Here is a 14,957-nt window from a genome sequence, read left to right on the forward strand (position 1 = left end):
TGCCTACAGCCTTTTTGATTACATACGATTCTTTGTAACTATTTTATACTTGAAACAAATTGCAAAAGTCTTCTAAACTTCACATTTGAAAATCTAATTGTCATAAAATTGATGCGCTACATTAATGTCTATTTTATAAATTGCAAAGTGCAAGTAAAAAGTGAGGTTTCCTAGTGTGTCAAAGTACTGCAGATTATCAGTCTGTTTAACACAAATACAAAATCCAGTCCATTCATGAGCTTTTGTACTGTACCTCTTGCATTCTTTTGTCTGTGATTACTTGTGCAGGATTGATAAATAATTTTGACGTATTGACAGCAAGGTAGTTGCTACCATAATGAGGAGTGTGCCAGTCTGTGTAATTTGTAAAACGTTGTAAAATGAGGTGCATTACTCAAATTTGTATATAATATCTACATACAAAGTGGAATAATTTTTTGTCTCAATTTTATATTTTTGACTTTGCTAACTGATATTGCATTTGTGCTCTCAGATATCCTCAAAAATACCACAGAAATAAAATTAATTTTAGTGTTACATATAAGCAAAAAAACACTTACCTCGAGTCCATCTGGTGAAATTTTGAGGTATTCACTAACGTCATTGCTGTTCAACATGGCGTTAACGTGGCTGAGATTTACCTTCTCGTATGTGAACTGCCTTTTCGGTTTCAAAACTGCATTATATAAAAAAAATGGACACAACAGGTTGCATTAAAGGAAACAACATCCAGAAATATTGGATTCTTCAGCAAGGACGTGAAGACAGAGTCAATTCTAAACTAGTTAGGCTGTGCATTATGCAAAGTCAACTGCGCTGTATATGTTACATCCTCTAAACAAGCAGCTGCTTTTAGATTTTCTTAATCATATTACTTCAAGATAGTTCCAGTTTCAAGAACAACTGCAAAAACATGAATAAATTAAAACAATGGAATTTGAAATACATAATGTTTTCTGCGCTTCGCTTCTTAACAGGATGACAAATCTGCAGTTGCTTGCGAAATAAACCAAAAGCAGAGGACTTTAATGAAATATTTTTTAAAATTTTTTGACTACCGTAGGACTCATCCTGCACAGATATTGAATCCCAATCACACTGAATAGTGGATCACTCAAAGTACTTGCATCCTTAACCACCGAACTCTCCAATGCTATTGGCAAGAGGGTTGAAATAGACACCCGAGTGCTGATCTTCATAATATTAATAATGCCAACAAAGTAAATGAGCTTTGATGAATGATTGTTGAGACTAAGTAACTGTCGCTTTACAAAACATGGTCCAAATATGGGTATAATTTAGATTCAAACTAGGATCACAGCTCAGAGCTGGAGTTTCACGTTCTCAAACAACAAATTTAACTACCAGATACGAAATGGTTACACACAGTGGCTTCAAGTCCTAAATTTTAAAATTCTAAAGATGGTGGGATGGCGAGTCTATCAGCTCAGCAGGACAAGATAAGCATCATTTCTGAAGTTGCCTCCAATTTTATTGGTTTTCATTGTTCAGAATGACTTACAATTGTCACAGTGTTGTTACTGTGGATGTTTTAAAAATCCATCTGCTGCTGTGTGATAGGCTTACAGCTCACAGATGCACAGTTTAGGCTCTGCCTGGGTCACTCAGTTCCTAACCTCATTCCAGCCTTAGTTCAAACATGGACAGAAGAGTTGAACATCAGAAGTGAGTGATCATTCTTGACATCAAGGCAGTATTTGAGTATGGTATCAAGGAGCCCTAGCCAAACTGGAGTTAACGGCAATCAGGGGAAAACCTTCCGCTGATTGGAGTCATACCTGGCACAAAGGATGATGTGGTTGAAGTCAATCATCTCAGTTCCAAACGATCACTGGAGGAGTTCCCCAGGGGAATGGCTGAGGCCCAATCATCTTCAGGTGTTTCATCAATGACCTTCCTTCCCCCACAAGCTCAGAAGTGGGGAGATTCACTAATTACTGCACAATATTCAGTATCATTCGTGACTCCTTAAATATTGAAACAGTCCATGCCCAAATGCGGCAAGACCTGGAAAATATCCAGGTTTGGGCTGACAAGTGGCAAATAACATTCATGGCATACAAGTGCCAGGCGATGACCATCACCAGTAAGACAGGATCTAACCATCACACTTTGACATTCAGTGGCATTACCATCATTGAATCCCACCATTATCAACATCTTGGGGTTTACCATTGACCAGAAACTGAACTAGCCATACTAATACTGTGGCTACAAGAGCATGTCAAAAGCTAGGCAAAGACTACGAATTCTGCGGTGAGTATCTCACCACCACCCCAAAAGCCTGTCCACCATCTACAAGGCACAAGTCAGGTGTGAGATGTCATATTCTCAAATTACCTGGATGAGTGCAGCTCCAACAACTCCTTCAAAGCTTCACACCACCCAGGGAAAAGCAACCCCCTTGATTGCTACCCCTTTCACAAACATTCAATCCCTCCACCACCAACATCCAGTGGCAGCCGTATACACCATCTACAAGATGTACTGCAGAAATTGGCAACACCTTCTAAACCCACAACTATTGTCATCTAGAAGGGCAAATGCAGCAGATGCTTGGGAACACCCTAGAAGTTCCCTTCCGTGTCATTTACCATCCTGATTAGGAAATATATTGTCATTCCTTCACTCACTGGGTCAAAATCCTAGAACTCCCACCCTAACAGCACTGTTGGTGTACCTGCATCTTCAAGACTGCAGTGGTTCAAGGAGGCAGCTCACCACCACCTTTTGAGGGACAACTGGAATGGGCAGTAAATGCTGGTCTGACTAGCAACATCCACAACTCCTAAGCATGGGTTTAAAGAATATGAATAGTTGTGGTTATGATTTTTTTGCATCTGTGTCATTACTTTGGAAGAAATACACATTTTGGTCTTGAGGTTTTAAATTATAGAGGTAGAAATCATTCATTAACTGAAGAAAAAAAACAGTAACTGGTTGTAGCTTTCAATCAAAAGTCAAAGAATCCCAAAACTTTTAAAATCGCTTTGAGACATGGGGAATGGGCAGTCACCAAGAGAACAGGAGGCGAGTGCGGTCAACTGCTCTTTTCAGAAAGCTGTAAAGACTCAGGACCTTTGGAGAAAAAAAATGTTGTCTCATCTGTTTTAAATGGGTGACCCTTTATTTTTAAAACAATAACCCCTAGGTCTAAATTCTCCCACAAGAGGAAACAACCTCTCCACATTCGCCCTGTCAGGATCTTATTTCAATCAAGTCATATCTTACCCTTCTCAACTCCAGCAGACCGAAGCCTAGCCTGTCCAACCTCTCCTCATAACATAACCCCATCCATTCTAGTTACTGGTCTGATAAACTTTCTCTGAACTGCTTCAAATTTATTAACATCCTACCTGAAATAAGGTGACCAATATTGTGCATAGTACTCCAGATGTGCTCTCACTAGTGCCGCAAAATAAGTGGGACATAACCATCCCCCCACTTCAGTATTCAAATTCTCTCACAATAAATGAAATTATTTGCTTTCCTAATAACTTACTGTACCTTCATATTAGTCGTCTTTTGTGATTCACTTGGACACAAATCCCTCTGCATCTCAGAGCTTTGTAATTTCTCACCATCGAGATAATAGGTTATTTTTTATTCCTCCTGCCAAAATGGACAATTTCACGTTTTCCCACATTACTCCATTTGGCAGACTATTGTCCACTCACTTAAGCTATGTTCATAAGATAAAAGGAGCAGAATTAGGCTATTCAGTCCATTGAGTCTGCTCTGCCACTCAATCATGGCTTATATGCTCATCTCCACTTTCCTGCCTTTTCCCATGATCCTTCAACCTATTACCAATTAAAAATCTGTTTAACTCCTCCTTAAATTTACTCACTATCCATCCACCACACTCTGTAGAATCACAACCCTTTGGGAGAAGCAGCTTCTCCTCAACTCTGTTTTAAATTTGCTACCCCTTTTCCTAAGATTATGACCTCTCATCCTAGAATGCCCCGCAAGAGAAAACCATCCACTTCATGTCTACTTTATCCCTATCTTTTTATCATTTTGTATACCTCAATTTGATCACACCTCATTCCTCTAAATTCCAGAGCATATAAGCCCAAACTGTTTAATCTCTCATGTGACAAACCCCTCATCTCTGGAGTCAATTTATTTTTGCAGCCTCTGTCATCTTCACAAATTATTTTCCTACCTTTGTGTCATCAGTAAATTTGGCAACCATCCACTAGGCCCTTCACTCAAATATACAAATTGTAAACGATACAGGTCCCAGTACTGAACCTTGTCACACACCACATATTACATGTGATTGCCCTATTATTAATAACAGTCTCTAATATTTCACTATGATAGATGTTACGCTAACTGGCCTCTAGCTTCCGACTTTGTCTCCCTCCCTTTTTCAGTAACACTTGCTATCTTCCGATCGAATGGGATGTTGGTTGAATCTTGGGAGTTCTGGAAAATTAAAACCAATGCATCAACCACCTCACCCCCAGCCATTTCTTTCAAGACCCTAGGGCGAAGTGCATCAAGGCCTAGCACTTGTCAGCCTGCAGCTCCAACTGTTTACTTAGTGCTATTTCAAGACTGAAATCATCTTGAGTTTCTACCCCACTCTTACTTCCTAATTCGTAGCTGCTTCTGGGATGTTACTGGTATCCTCCATCAATTAGAACTGATGGAAAATACCTGTTCAATTCATCCACCATTTCCCCTTTTTCCATCATCAATCCTCCAGACTCACATTGTATAGGACCAAAGCTCAATGTTAATTTGTTTCTTTTTAAAATATTTGTATAACATTTACTGTTAGAATATTTCTGGCCATCTTTCTCTTGTAGTTTTTCCCTCATTAATCTTTGGTCTTCCTTTGCTGTTACTTTTATTTGTGCGATCTTCTGAACTTCCAGCTATCTTTGCACAAGATATCATACAAGACATGTGTCATAAATCATGTTTTAAAGTGAATGACCCAGAGCTTGACAAAAACATTGGGATGCAAAAAGATTGCAAAGCAGCTAAGAAATGGCTTTTTTTTTTCCAGAAATTAGTGGACTCGGGAATGTCGATTGCTGAACTTCAAGCAAGAGCTGGGATGGTGATCATCCCAGGCAGAATCAAGTCGTTTCCTGGATTAGCTTTGATCACCTGAACTGGTTGGGCAGGGGCTGAATAATTATCCAAATGTCACCTCCCTAATCAACATGGGCTTTTTGCCTCTCCAGAGAGATCACATGGTTGTGAATTGGACAGTACATACCAACTTACTGTACAAGGCATCACCTATCTTGAGTAAGCAGGATGCAAAAGGTTTCAAATTTCTCATTAAATACTCTCAAGTTTGATTGCCACCAAGTTTTCATCTACGATGTTATTAGAATTCAGTTCATAAACAGTGAGAATTTTTTTTAACTGAAAAAAGTTGAAGTAGGAATGTGGAAATGAGGCATTATTGAAGAGTGCATTGTCTTAAATGCAAGGAGGTTGGTGGGCAAAGCCTTTAAACTCAGTTATCCCCAGAAGTAGAGATTGATAATATTGCACCTCACTGTTTTACTTACTAAAGTTGTGAGTATATAAATCATTTTCAAAAGCTGTTATGTCAATAAAATTATAAGTTTCCATCTGAAACTTGACAAATGTTTCAGTTTGTGATAAGCAAGCAAAAAACTCAAACTTACACAAATTATCCAGGCTCCACTGTGCACAGAAGCCAACCTGCCGTTTCAGGAAATCCTTATGATTTACCCAAGACTCCAGCATAAGTAGTTGATCACTAATACACGATTCAGAAACTGTTAATTTATTTTCACCTGCAATTAAAAATTGCACTGTTTTAACATGTACCTGCTGCTGCTGCTAATTAAATTTAAATAAAAATGCTTCATGTTTTACTCACATGAGCACTTTCATTTGATAATGTTTGTAATTACACAAGTCAGCTATGAATTACACAAATGCTAAGGAAACAGTTTTGTAACTTTAAAAAATGAAAAGCATAAATATTTAAATTTGTGTACAAGGTGTCAATATACAACTGAATAAGGATTTGTAGAAGCATTCTTTACATTTGGTGTTACCAATGTTTAACAATCTGAGCCTTAAACTTACATAAATGGTGTTTAGTTCACACTTCGAGACCAGAAGTATTGTAAAAAAGGATGTAGAAGCACTAGGAAAACGCCAAAAATGATATCAAAATGGAGAGGAGCATTGTCAAAAAGGTTGAACAGGGTGAGATTGAAAAGTGAAACATTTAAAGCAGTCTTTAAAAATACACAAAGAGGTTTAAAGAGGGTAGACTTCCACTTGTGGGAAATCCAAGATGAGGGGCAATAAATATTGGAATGCCCTGCCTGCTGCAGTTGTAAACGCGCCTAGTTTGGGGGCGTTTAAGAGATCCGTGGATAGGTTTATGGATGGTAAGGGTTTGGTTTAGGTTAGAGGGTCATTGTTTTTTAACTGGTCGGTGCAACATCGTGGGCCGAAGGCCTGTTCTGCGCTGTAATGTTCTATGTTCTAAATATGCACATTCTCATTAATAAATCCAAGAAGGAATTCAAATGAAACTTTCCTCAATAATGAGAGTATGGAGCTTGCTGCCAGTTGAAGTGACTAAGGCTAACAGAGCAGAGACATTACTGGAAGCTAGGTAAGCAAATTACGGAGACAGGAATAGAAGACTAAGTGGTACGGTACGTGGATTAAGTAAAGACAGGAGGTTTTTGCAAAACATGAGCACCAGATAGATCCGTTAGACTGAGTGGCCTGCTTTCGTGCTGTAAATTGACAGATAAATCTCACTCACACTTGCAATGTTCATAGTTATACTGGTGAAAATCCATCTTTTGAATGAGATGTTTAACAGCCATCTAATAATCAATTTTATGGATTAAGATTCCATGATACTCAAGTCCAATATCATAAGCAAATTGTTGGATCAGATTGTTTACACTGAAGGACAAGTATTGATGGAATAAGTGCAGGGCTGTCTTGTAAAAGCAACCATTATAAACACAAGATTACAGAAAGGAAAAAAAAAAGATTTGGCTTTAAGAATATATACGAACAAAGTTTTTGGTGAACACAAGTAGACATACATTAAAATAGTCCTAAAGGGTCAGAACTGAAAACAAATCCATGTTGGTCACTCACTAACTGCTATCTGTTCAGTGCATTGGTTTTTACCTCCTTTGTGGGATTTGTTGTTTTTTCTTCTTACCAAATGCTTGTAACTGAAGAGCTGGTCAACTCTGGTTGGCATATTCCTGAAGATTTGGTCTCAGCATTAAATCACAGAGCATTTAACTAATGTTTACAAATGCTACTGCATTTAGCTGAGCTGAATATCTCAGTACGCTATCATTCCAAAGGTAAGGCAAGATAATTAACCTACACTACAAGAATTCCAATGAAATAGGTTCACAATTTAAACAATGATTTGGAATCATATTGGAACACCAGTGTGTTTTTCTTGGGAGAAAAAAAACTGGGAGAGAAAAGAAATCAGGAATGAGGGAAATGAGCAGAAAGACATGAATACGGGTGCCCAAAGTTGCTCCATCACATAATAGTGGGACTAAGTCTCCCAATATCTGCTTCAATGCAAGGAGCATAACAGGCCAGACAGACAAACTTAGGGCCTTAATGCTTACGTGGAATTTGGATGTGGGTGCAGTGACGGAGACTTGGTTCAAAGGACAGGACTGGCAGCTGAATATTCTGGGGTATAAGTGTTTTAGGCAGGACAGAGAAGGGGCTAGAAGGGTAGCAATACTGATTAGGGAGCATATTACAGCAGTGCAGAGGGTGGACAATTTAGGGGGTCATGTAACGAGTCACTGTGGGTGGAGCTCAGAAACAGGAAGGGCGCAGTCACTATGCTGGGGGTATACTACAGGCCTCCCAACAGCCCACAAAAAGTGGAGGAACAGATACGTAAGGAGATTCTGGGTAAGTACAGAAAAAATAGGATTGTTGTGGTGGGAGGCTTTAATTTCCCTTGTATAGACCAGAAAGTGCTTAGGGCTGGGGGTATGGACAGGGAGGAATTTATCAAATGCGTACAGGAAGGTTCTTTAGAACAATATGTTTTACATGTTAGATAGTCCATCTAGAGGGGGAGCCAAACTGGACCTAGAACTGGGGAAATGAGTCTGGTCAGGTCAAAGTTTCATTAGGGGAACATGTGGCAAATAGTGACCACAATTCTGTAAACTTTAGGATAGTAATGGAAAAAGATGTGTTGTCCTACGGGTAAGGTGCTGAATTGGGGAAAGGCTAACTATAGCTGGATTAGGTAGGAATTGGTGTCTGTTGATTGGGAGAGGCTGTTTGAGGGTAAATCCACATCTGACATGTGGGAATCTTTTAAGGAGCAGTTGATAGGACTGCAGGACAGGCATGTGCCTGTAAAAAGGATAGGAAAGGTAGGATTAGAGAGCTGTGGGTAACCAGAGAAAGTGAAGGTTTGATCAGAAAGAAAAAAGAGAGGCATATGTCAGGTCCAGGTAGCTAAAAACAGATGGAGCACTGGACAAATACAGAGAAAGTAGAAAAGAACTCAAACGAGGAGTTAGAAGGGCAAAAAGGGGTCATGAAATGTCCTTGGCAGACAGGATTAAAGAGAATCCTAAGGCATTTTATTCATACATTAGGAACAAGAGAGTTGTCAGGGTAAAAAAAAAATTGGACCTCTCAGGGACAAAGGAGGGGAATTATGCTTGCAGCTCAAGGAAGTAGGTGAGATCCTAAATGAATACTTTGTATCAGTATTCACAAAGGAGAGGGACATGTTGACTGGGAGTGTCTCAGAGGGATGTGTTGACCCATTCGAGAAAATCTCAATTACAACGGAGGAAGTGTTAGGTTTTTTTGTTAGGTTTTTTTTAGGGAACACAAATCCCCAGGGCCTGATGGCATCTATCCTAGACTGCTCAGGGAGACGAGATGAAATTGCTGGGCCTCTAACAGAAATCATTGTCTCTTCACTGGACACAGATGGGGTCCCAGAGGATTGGAGGATAGCAAAGGTGATCCCGTTATTTAAGGGTAGCAAGGATAACCCAGGTAATTATAGGCCGGTGAGCTTGACGTCCATGGTAGGGAAATTGTTGGAGAGAATTCTTAGAGATAGGATGTATGCACACTTAGAACAGAATAATCTCATTAGCAATAGACAGCATGGTTTTGTAAGAGGGAGGTCATGCCTCACGAATTTGGTTGAGTTTTTTGAGGAGGTTACAAAAACTGTTGACGAGGGAAGGGCCGTTGATGTCATCTATATGGACTTTAGTAAAGCGTTTGACAAAGTCCCTTAGGGCAGCTTGGTGCAAAAGGTTAAATCTCACGGGATAAAAGCAGAGCTAGCTAGATGGGTGGAGAACTGGCTTGTCCATAGAAGACAGAGGGTAGCTATGGAAGGGTCTTTTTCAGCTGGAGGTCTGTGACTAGTGCTGTTCTGCAGGGCTCTGTACTGGGACCTTTGCTGTTTGTGATATACACATGATTTGGAAGAAGGTATAATTGGTGTGATCAGTAAGTTTGCGGACGATACAAAGATGGTTGGACTTGCGGATAGCAATGAGCATTGTCAGAGAATACAGCAGGATATAAATAGGCTGGAAAATTGGGCGGAGAAATGGCAGATGGAATTTAATCCGGATAAATGCGAGGTGATGCATTTTGGTAGAACTAATGTAGAGGGGAGCTGTACAACATATGGCAGAACCATCAAGAGTATGGACACACAGAGGGACCTGGGTGTGCAGGTCCACAGATCCTCAAAAGTGGCAGCACAGATGGAGAAGGTGGTGAAGGCAGCATATGGCATGCTTGCCTTTATAGGACAGGGCACAGAGTATAAAAGTTGGTGTAAGATGTTGCAGCTATATAGAACATTGGTTCGGCCACATTTGGAATACTGCATCCAGTTCTGGTCGCCACACTACTAGAGGGATGTGGAGGCTTTGGAGAGAGTGCAGAGAAGGTTTACCAGGATGTTGCCTGGTATGGAGGGTCTTAGCTATGGAGGAGAGATTGGGTAAACTGGGCTTGTTCTCTCTGGAAAGACGGAGGATGAGGGACAACCTAATAGAGGTGTACAAAATTATGAAGGGCAAAGATAGGGTGAACAGTGGGAAACTTTTTCCCAGGTCAGAGGTGACGAACACAAGGGATCACAGGTTCAAGGTGAGGGGGGCAAAGTTTAACAGATGTCAGAGGGACGTATTTTACACAGGAGGATGGTGGGGGCCTGGAATGCACTGCCATGCAAGGTGGTAGAAGCAGACACACTGGGATCGTTTAAGACTTATCTGGACAGCCACATGAACAGACTGGGAATGGAGGGATACAAATGAATGGTCTAGTTGGACACGAGTGGAGCAGGCTTGGAGGGCCGAAGGGCCTGTTTCCTATGTTGTACTGTTCTTTGTAACACAAGGTTTCTCAAATATCAGCTGTGTTATTGAACAGTGATGGCTGCTCAGTGGAAATGTCATGAGTCATCCTGTTCCATCTTCATCTTCATCCAAGCAAATATTTATGGTTAGGCAATGGCAAATCTCAGTGCAGTTTGTACTGTTTCAAAGAAAAGGTGGATCAAAATATTTACAGCAAAATCGATTCCTTTCCAACGGATTAGGTTTAGGCTTAACTCATGCATAAATGTCACACACCCACAGTTATTTATGATAAGCATATAGTTGTTGAAATTCATTAATCGCACGGAAATTAATATTTATCGCATGGAAAGGATCAAATGAACCAATTATGCCTTTAGCTGATAAACCTACTCAACTTTTGTACAAACAGAACACAATTGGCTGTCTTGTTACATGCCATAACTTTGCAAGTAGTACACAATCATAGGCTATAATCGAATTCAAGGGCACTCTACAAGCAGGGGGTGGCTGAAACAGCTAGATTGGATCCTCAGATGCTGATAAGCATAATTGCCAAGCCAGCCCCAAGAATTGCAGGAAGAGAAAGATACAAGTAGATATACATTATAAGCATGATCTCAAAGTATTGACTTTATGTTACTATTAGCAATTCTTAGGAAGAGAACCTTCAACTCTTGCTGATTTATACAGGACTGAAAGCCTTATCAAGTTCAATTACTTTTAAAGCCTGCTGTGAACCATCTCATTTTTAAACGAAATGGAACATGAAGAGGAGTTAATACAACACAGCATGGCAATCAATTTAATGACAGGTTTACTTTGTTTAAAAAAAATCCTGTCACTAGACTTATAACAGGACTTATTTCCATATAAGCAAAAACTTACTTGTTTGTGCAAACTTTTCCAGGGCAATAAGGGAGAAAAGCATGACTGTAGGGTGAGACTGTCCACTCTGTAATATTAAAAAAAGAGTTAAAGACCAAATATAAAATGTATATGAGATACCACAAATAATTTCAATGTGTGATTTTAAAATACAAGACAAACAATTTGGACTTTGTGGATTGTGAAGCACACTTATCTTTACAAAGGATATGCAAGGAGAAAATATATTTTTATGGCTTCTGCTAAAAATGAAGCATAAAAATAAGTTGGTTTGAAAATAGTCACTACATTTCGAAAGTAATTCATTGGTTGGGAAATATCTTGGGGTGTCCAGATAGTGTGATAAATGAAAATTCTTTAGCACACTTGTACTAAAAACAGAGCCATGATAAATAACTCAATTGCATCCAAATAATCATGACTTAAATTCCACTGGTTTGTACTCAAGTACATGTTGTATTTGAAATATTCTATTTGAAAACACCAAGGTTTAAGAAATGGCTTATCCATCATCTTGCAACAAATTCTAGCTCACATATAGCAAATACATAAATAACTACATCTCAGTTTCAAGTAATAAAAAAATTACTCAAGTCAACTTAAAACCATCATTCAGTCAGGCTATAGATGGCCTAACAACATTGGTCATCATGTCAACAGGAATAACATTCAAGTTAAAAATAACAGGAAACAGTACATGATAGATGTATTTTTACTGTACAGCTTACAATAATCACTGATACAAAAAATATTCACATGCACTAAGGGTGAGACTTACCAGCAGTGAAAAATACACCCAGTTTCTCGCTTCTCCTGATTGTACCTGCACTGTTTTGCTGAAGCTGATTTTGATATTAATGGCATCTTTTAAATCTTATTAAAGACTCTGGGCTCACTTGCACATACCTGCTTGCCAGTCGAGGTCCTCACTAGCATGAATCACAACTGGTCTTCATCGGCAGAGGCCAGGCACAATGGCCTCAGCAGTGGGACAGGAGGCCATTCCAGCCCGCAGCTGGTTAGGGACAGAGCTAGGCATTCTGGCATTGTCAGGGACAGTGCCAAGGGGTAGGACCTGAAGTGGCAGGGTATGAGATGGCAGGGGGATCACCACAGTTAGAGGGCAGGGGGCCTCTGCAGAGGTGTCAATCAGGGATTCTGCAAATCAGGACAGAAGGGAATTCTGCAAAGGGGGCAAGGACCGATGTTCGTGGTGCTATGGGAGGGGGTAGATGTCCAAGGGAGGTGATTTCCCAGTACATTGGGAGATTGAGGCACCTGAAGGCTGTAACTTTTAGACTACATATCCAGATCCAAACTCTTCAGTGGTAACAGGTTCTCCGTCTAACCTCTGCATTTCCCTTAACATTGTAAGCTTCAATCAAGTTCTCTCTAATTCCAAAATATTCCAGAAAACACTATATCCATCTGTGCCTCACAGTTTAATCTGGAATCTAGTAAAATCTATCCTGCACTCCCTTCAATATAGCTTTCCCAAAGTGAAGTACCCAGAACTGCTACTGCCCTCTAGTTGTGGTCTAACCACATCAGAATACAAAAGGTCCTGCATGCCCAAGAATTGAGAAAAAGGAGCTTCAATGAATGTTCATTCATTAAGAGATTACAGAGTTAATTTGTATCTTTGTTATTCCCGTTTGGCTGTACTAACTTATTTATCAATGTTCATTATTAGCACAGATGCAAATTCAAATTTTCCTGCTAAAGAGCTATTGGCTAGGTGCTTTCGAGCTATTAAATACAGCCCTGAGACACAAAGCATTATCAATCCAATTAAAGATCACATAAAAGTGCAATGAATTGGTTACTAAAAGTTAGGAGAGTAATTTTAAAAAGCATCACAAAATTGCACAGAGAATCCAAGCAAACCAGCAGTTGAGAAAAATCCAAGCATTGTTGGACAAAAGCTGCGATTGCAACACAGTCAGCATGGTGGTAACATCAAAGCAAAGCAGAGTGCCTGAACGCAGTGCAGTAAATTGTTGACAATACCTTGCATCTGAAATATCCCTGAAAAGGAAAGCTGAGTAACACTACATCACAATTTGCTTCAATAATAAAAAAAGCCTGGAGTGCTAAACATCAGATAAAAAGGCATTAGCAGTCTACTGAAGAAACTCAATTTTTGATGCTTTACTTCATTATTACTGCGCTGTGATCTGGTCTCCACATTAGAGAAATAATATGGTGGTACCAGAGACCCTGAAATACAAATTTGTGATAATGATTTCAGAACTGAGAATTCATAGCTCACGGGAAACGACGAACATGCTTTTTTCTAGCTGGTTGGCCTGACAGGGATCTTTAAAAATTTGGAAGTACAATAAGATGTTTGTAAAATGTTTTCAGTTGTATTGCTGTAAAAAAAAAAGTGTGCTGTTAAAACTTTTCATCTCACTCAGATTCACAAGACTGGAGTCCACCTGTTAAATCAATCAACACTCTGACATGCAGAATGAATTCCTTTTGCTTTTGAGATTTGATATTCATTTGAAAGTCCTGATCAGTACAAGATAAAAAGCTAGCACAGTATGTATGTCTTTTTTTTAGTGGTACTCAATTTCTGTACCACCAAGCGACTATTTGTTTTCAGTTGTGTGGGAGTCTGAAACTGTGGGTCATAAATATGGTTTTGGGGTAATTTCATAACTAAGCAGCTAGAATGTAGAACTTGCTTTTTCATGCAGTAATTAAGACAAGTAACAGATGCATTTAAGGGAACATTAGCCATGGACATGTGGAATAGGAGGAGCAGAATATGCTGACGCAAGATGGAAGGAGTTTCATGGGCTGTGTGAACATCAGCATATAGCTGTTGGACCAAATGGTTTGTAGTTTTGCCATGTTAATATTTTGTGTTTTGTCTGTATTCAGCACAGTTTTCCATTATTCTAAACTTGTCCAAAAGAAAACTATTTAATATCCTCCAAATTTCATAAATTTTCATGATAGCAATGGCTACCTATGCAAAAAAAAAACTCAATTGTCTACAATACAGCAATAATTTGAGATTGAGTATTTGCTGCATTTTTGTGCCAAGTGCATAGAATTTTTTGCAAAATGATGATTCAATCCTCAACCAAATTTTATAATCAATTTTCCAGTGAAAGATGCAAAGTAGCTTGGACTATAGTGAAAAGGTACATAATAACACTATTCACAGCATGTTGGATGATACTGTTTTACAATGAGAGAAGTATTCTCCGCGTAATGCACAATTATTTGGTTGCCAAAGGATAGCCATATTTGAAGTCACAATGTGTATTTATTAAGTAAACATGCTGCACTTTTAATACTTAGACAGGCCTAACAGGTCGATGCTGATGTTTATATTCCACACAAATCCCTTTCTACCTTTCTTCATCTCATTAACACATCCTTCTATTCCATCTGAGCTCATGTACTCATCTTGATTCCTCTCAAATGTATTTATGTTATTTGCCTTAATTATTGCATGTGACAGTAAATTCTACAGTTTTCCACTGAGTAAATCCTTATTTCTATTAAACTAACATATTTATAGTCTGGATTCCCATACTTTCTCTACATGCATTCTACTGAAGCCCTTCATGATTTAAAAGATCCGTCAGGTCACCTCTTAGACTTCTTTCTTAAAGAAATAAACCACAGTCATAACTTCTTACT

The 14,957-nt window shown here is 39.2% G+C and overlaps 1 protein-coding gene across 1 annotated transcript in view; it reads right to left on the minus strand.

Moving 5' to 3' along the window:
• Positions 1 to 14,957, minus strand: part of rspry1 (ring finger and SPRY domain containing 1) — an 82,359-nt gene that overhangs the window by 20,683 nt on the left and 46,719 nt on the right. The window contains exons 6-8 of the mRNA XM_080187112.1: positions 11,295 to 11,361; positions 5,685 to 5,816; positions 561 to 676 (exon numbers count right to left, since the gene is read on the minus strand). Coding sequence (XP_080043238.1) covers positions 561 to 676; positions 5,685 to 5,816; positions 11,295 to 11,361 — 315 coding nt within the window. The remainder of the gene's footprint in view (positions 1 to 560; positions 677 to 5,684; positions 5,817 to 11,294; positions 11,362 to 14,957) is intronic.

This window comes from Carcharhinus amblyrhynchos, chromosome 4 (assembly GCF_965287045.1).
Source record: "Carcharhinus amblyrhynchos chromosome 4, sCarAmb.v2.hapA, whole genome shotgun sequence".
NCBI lineage: Eukaryota > Metazoa > Chordata > Chondrichthyes > Carcharhiniformes > Carcharhinidae > Carcharhinus > Carcharhinus amblyrhynchos.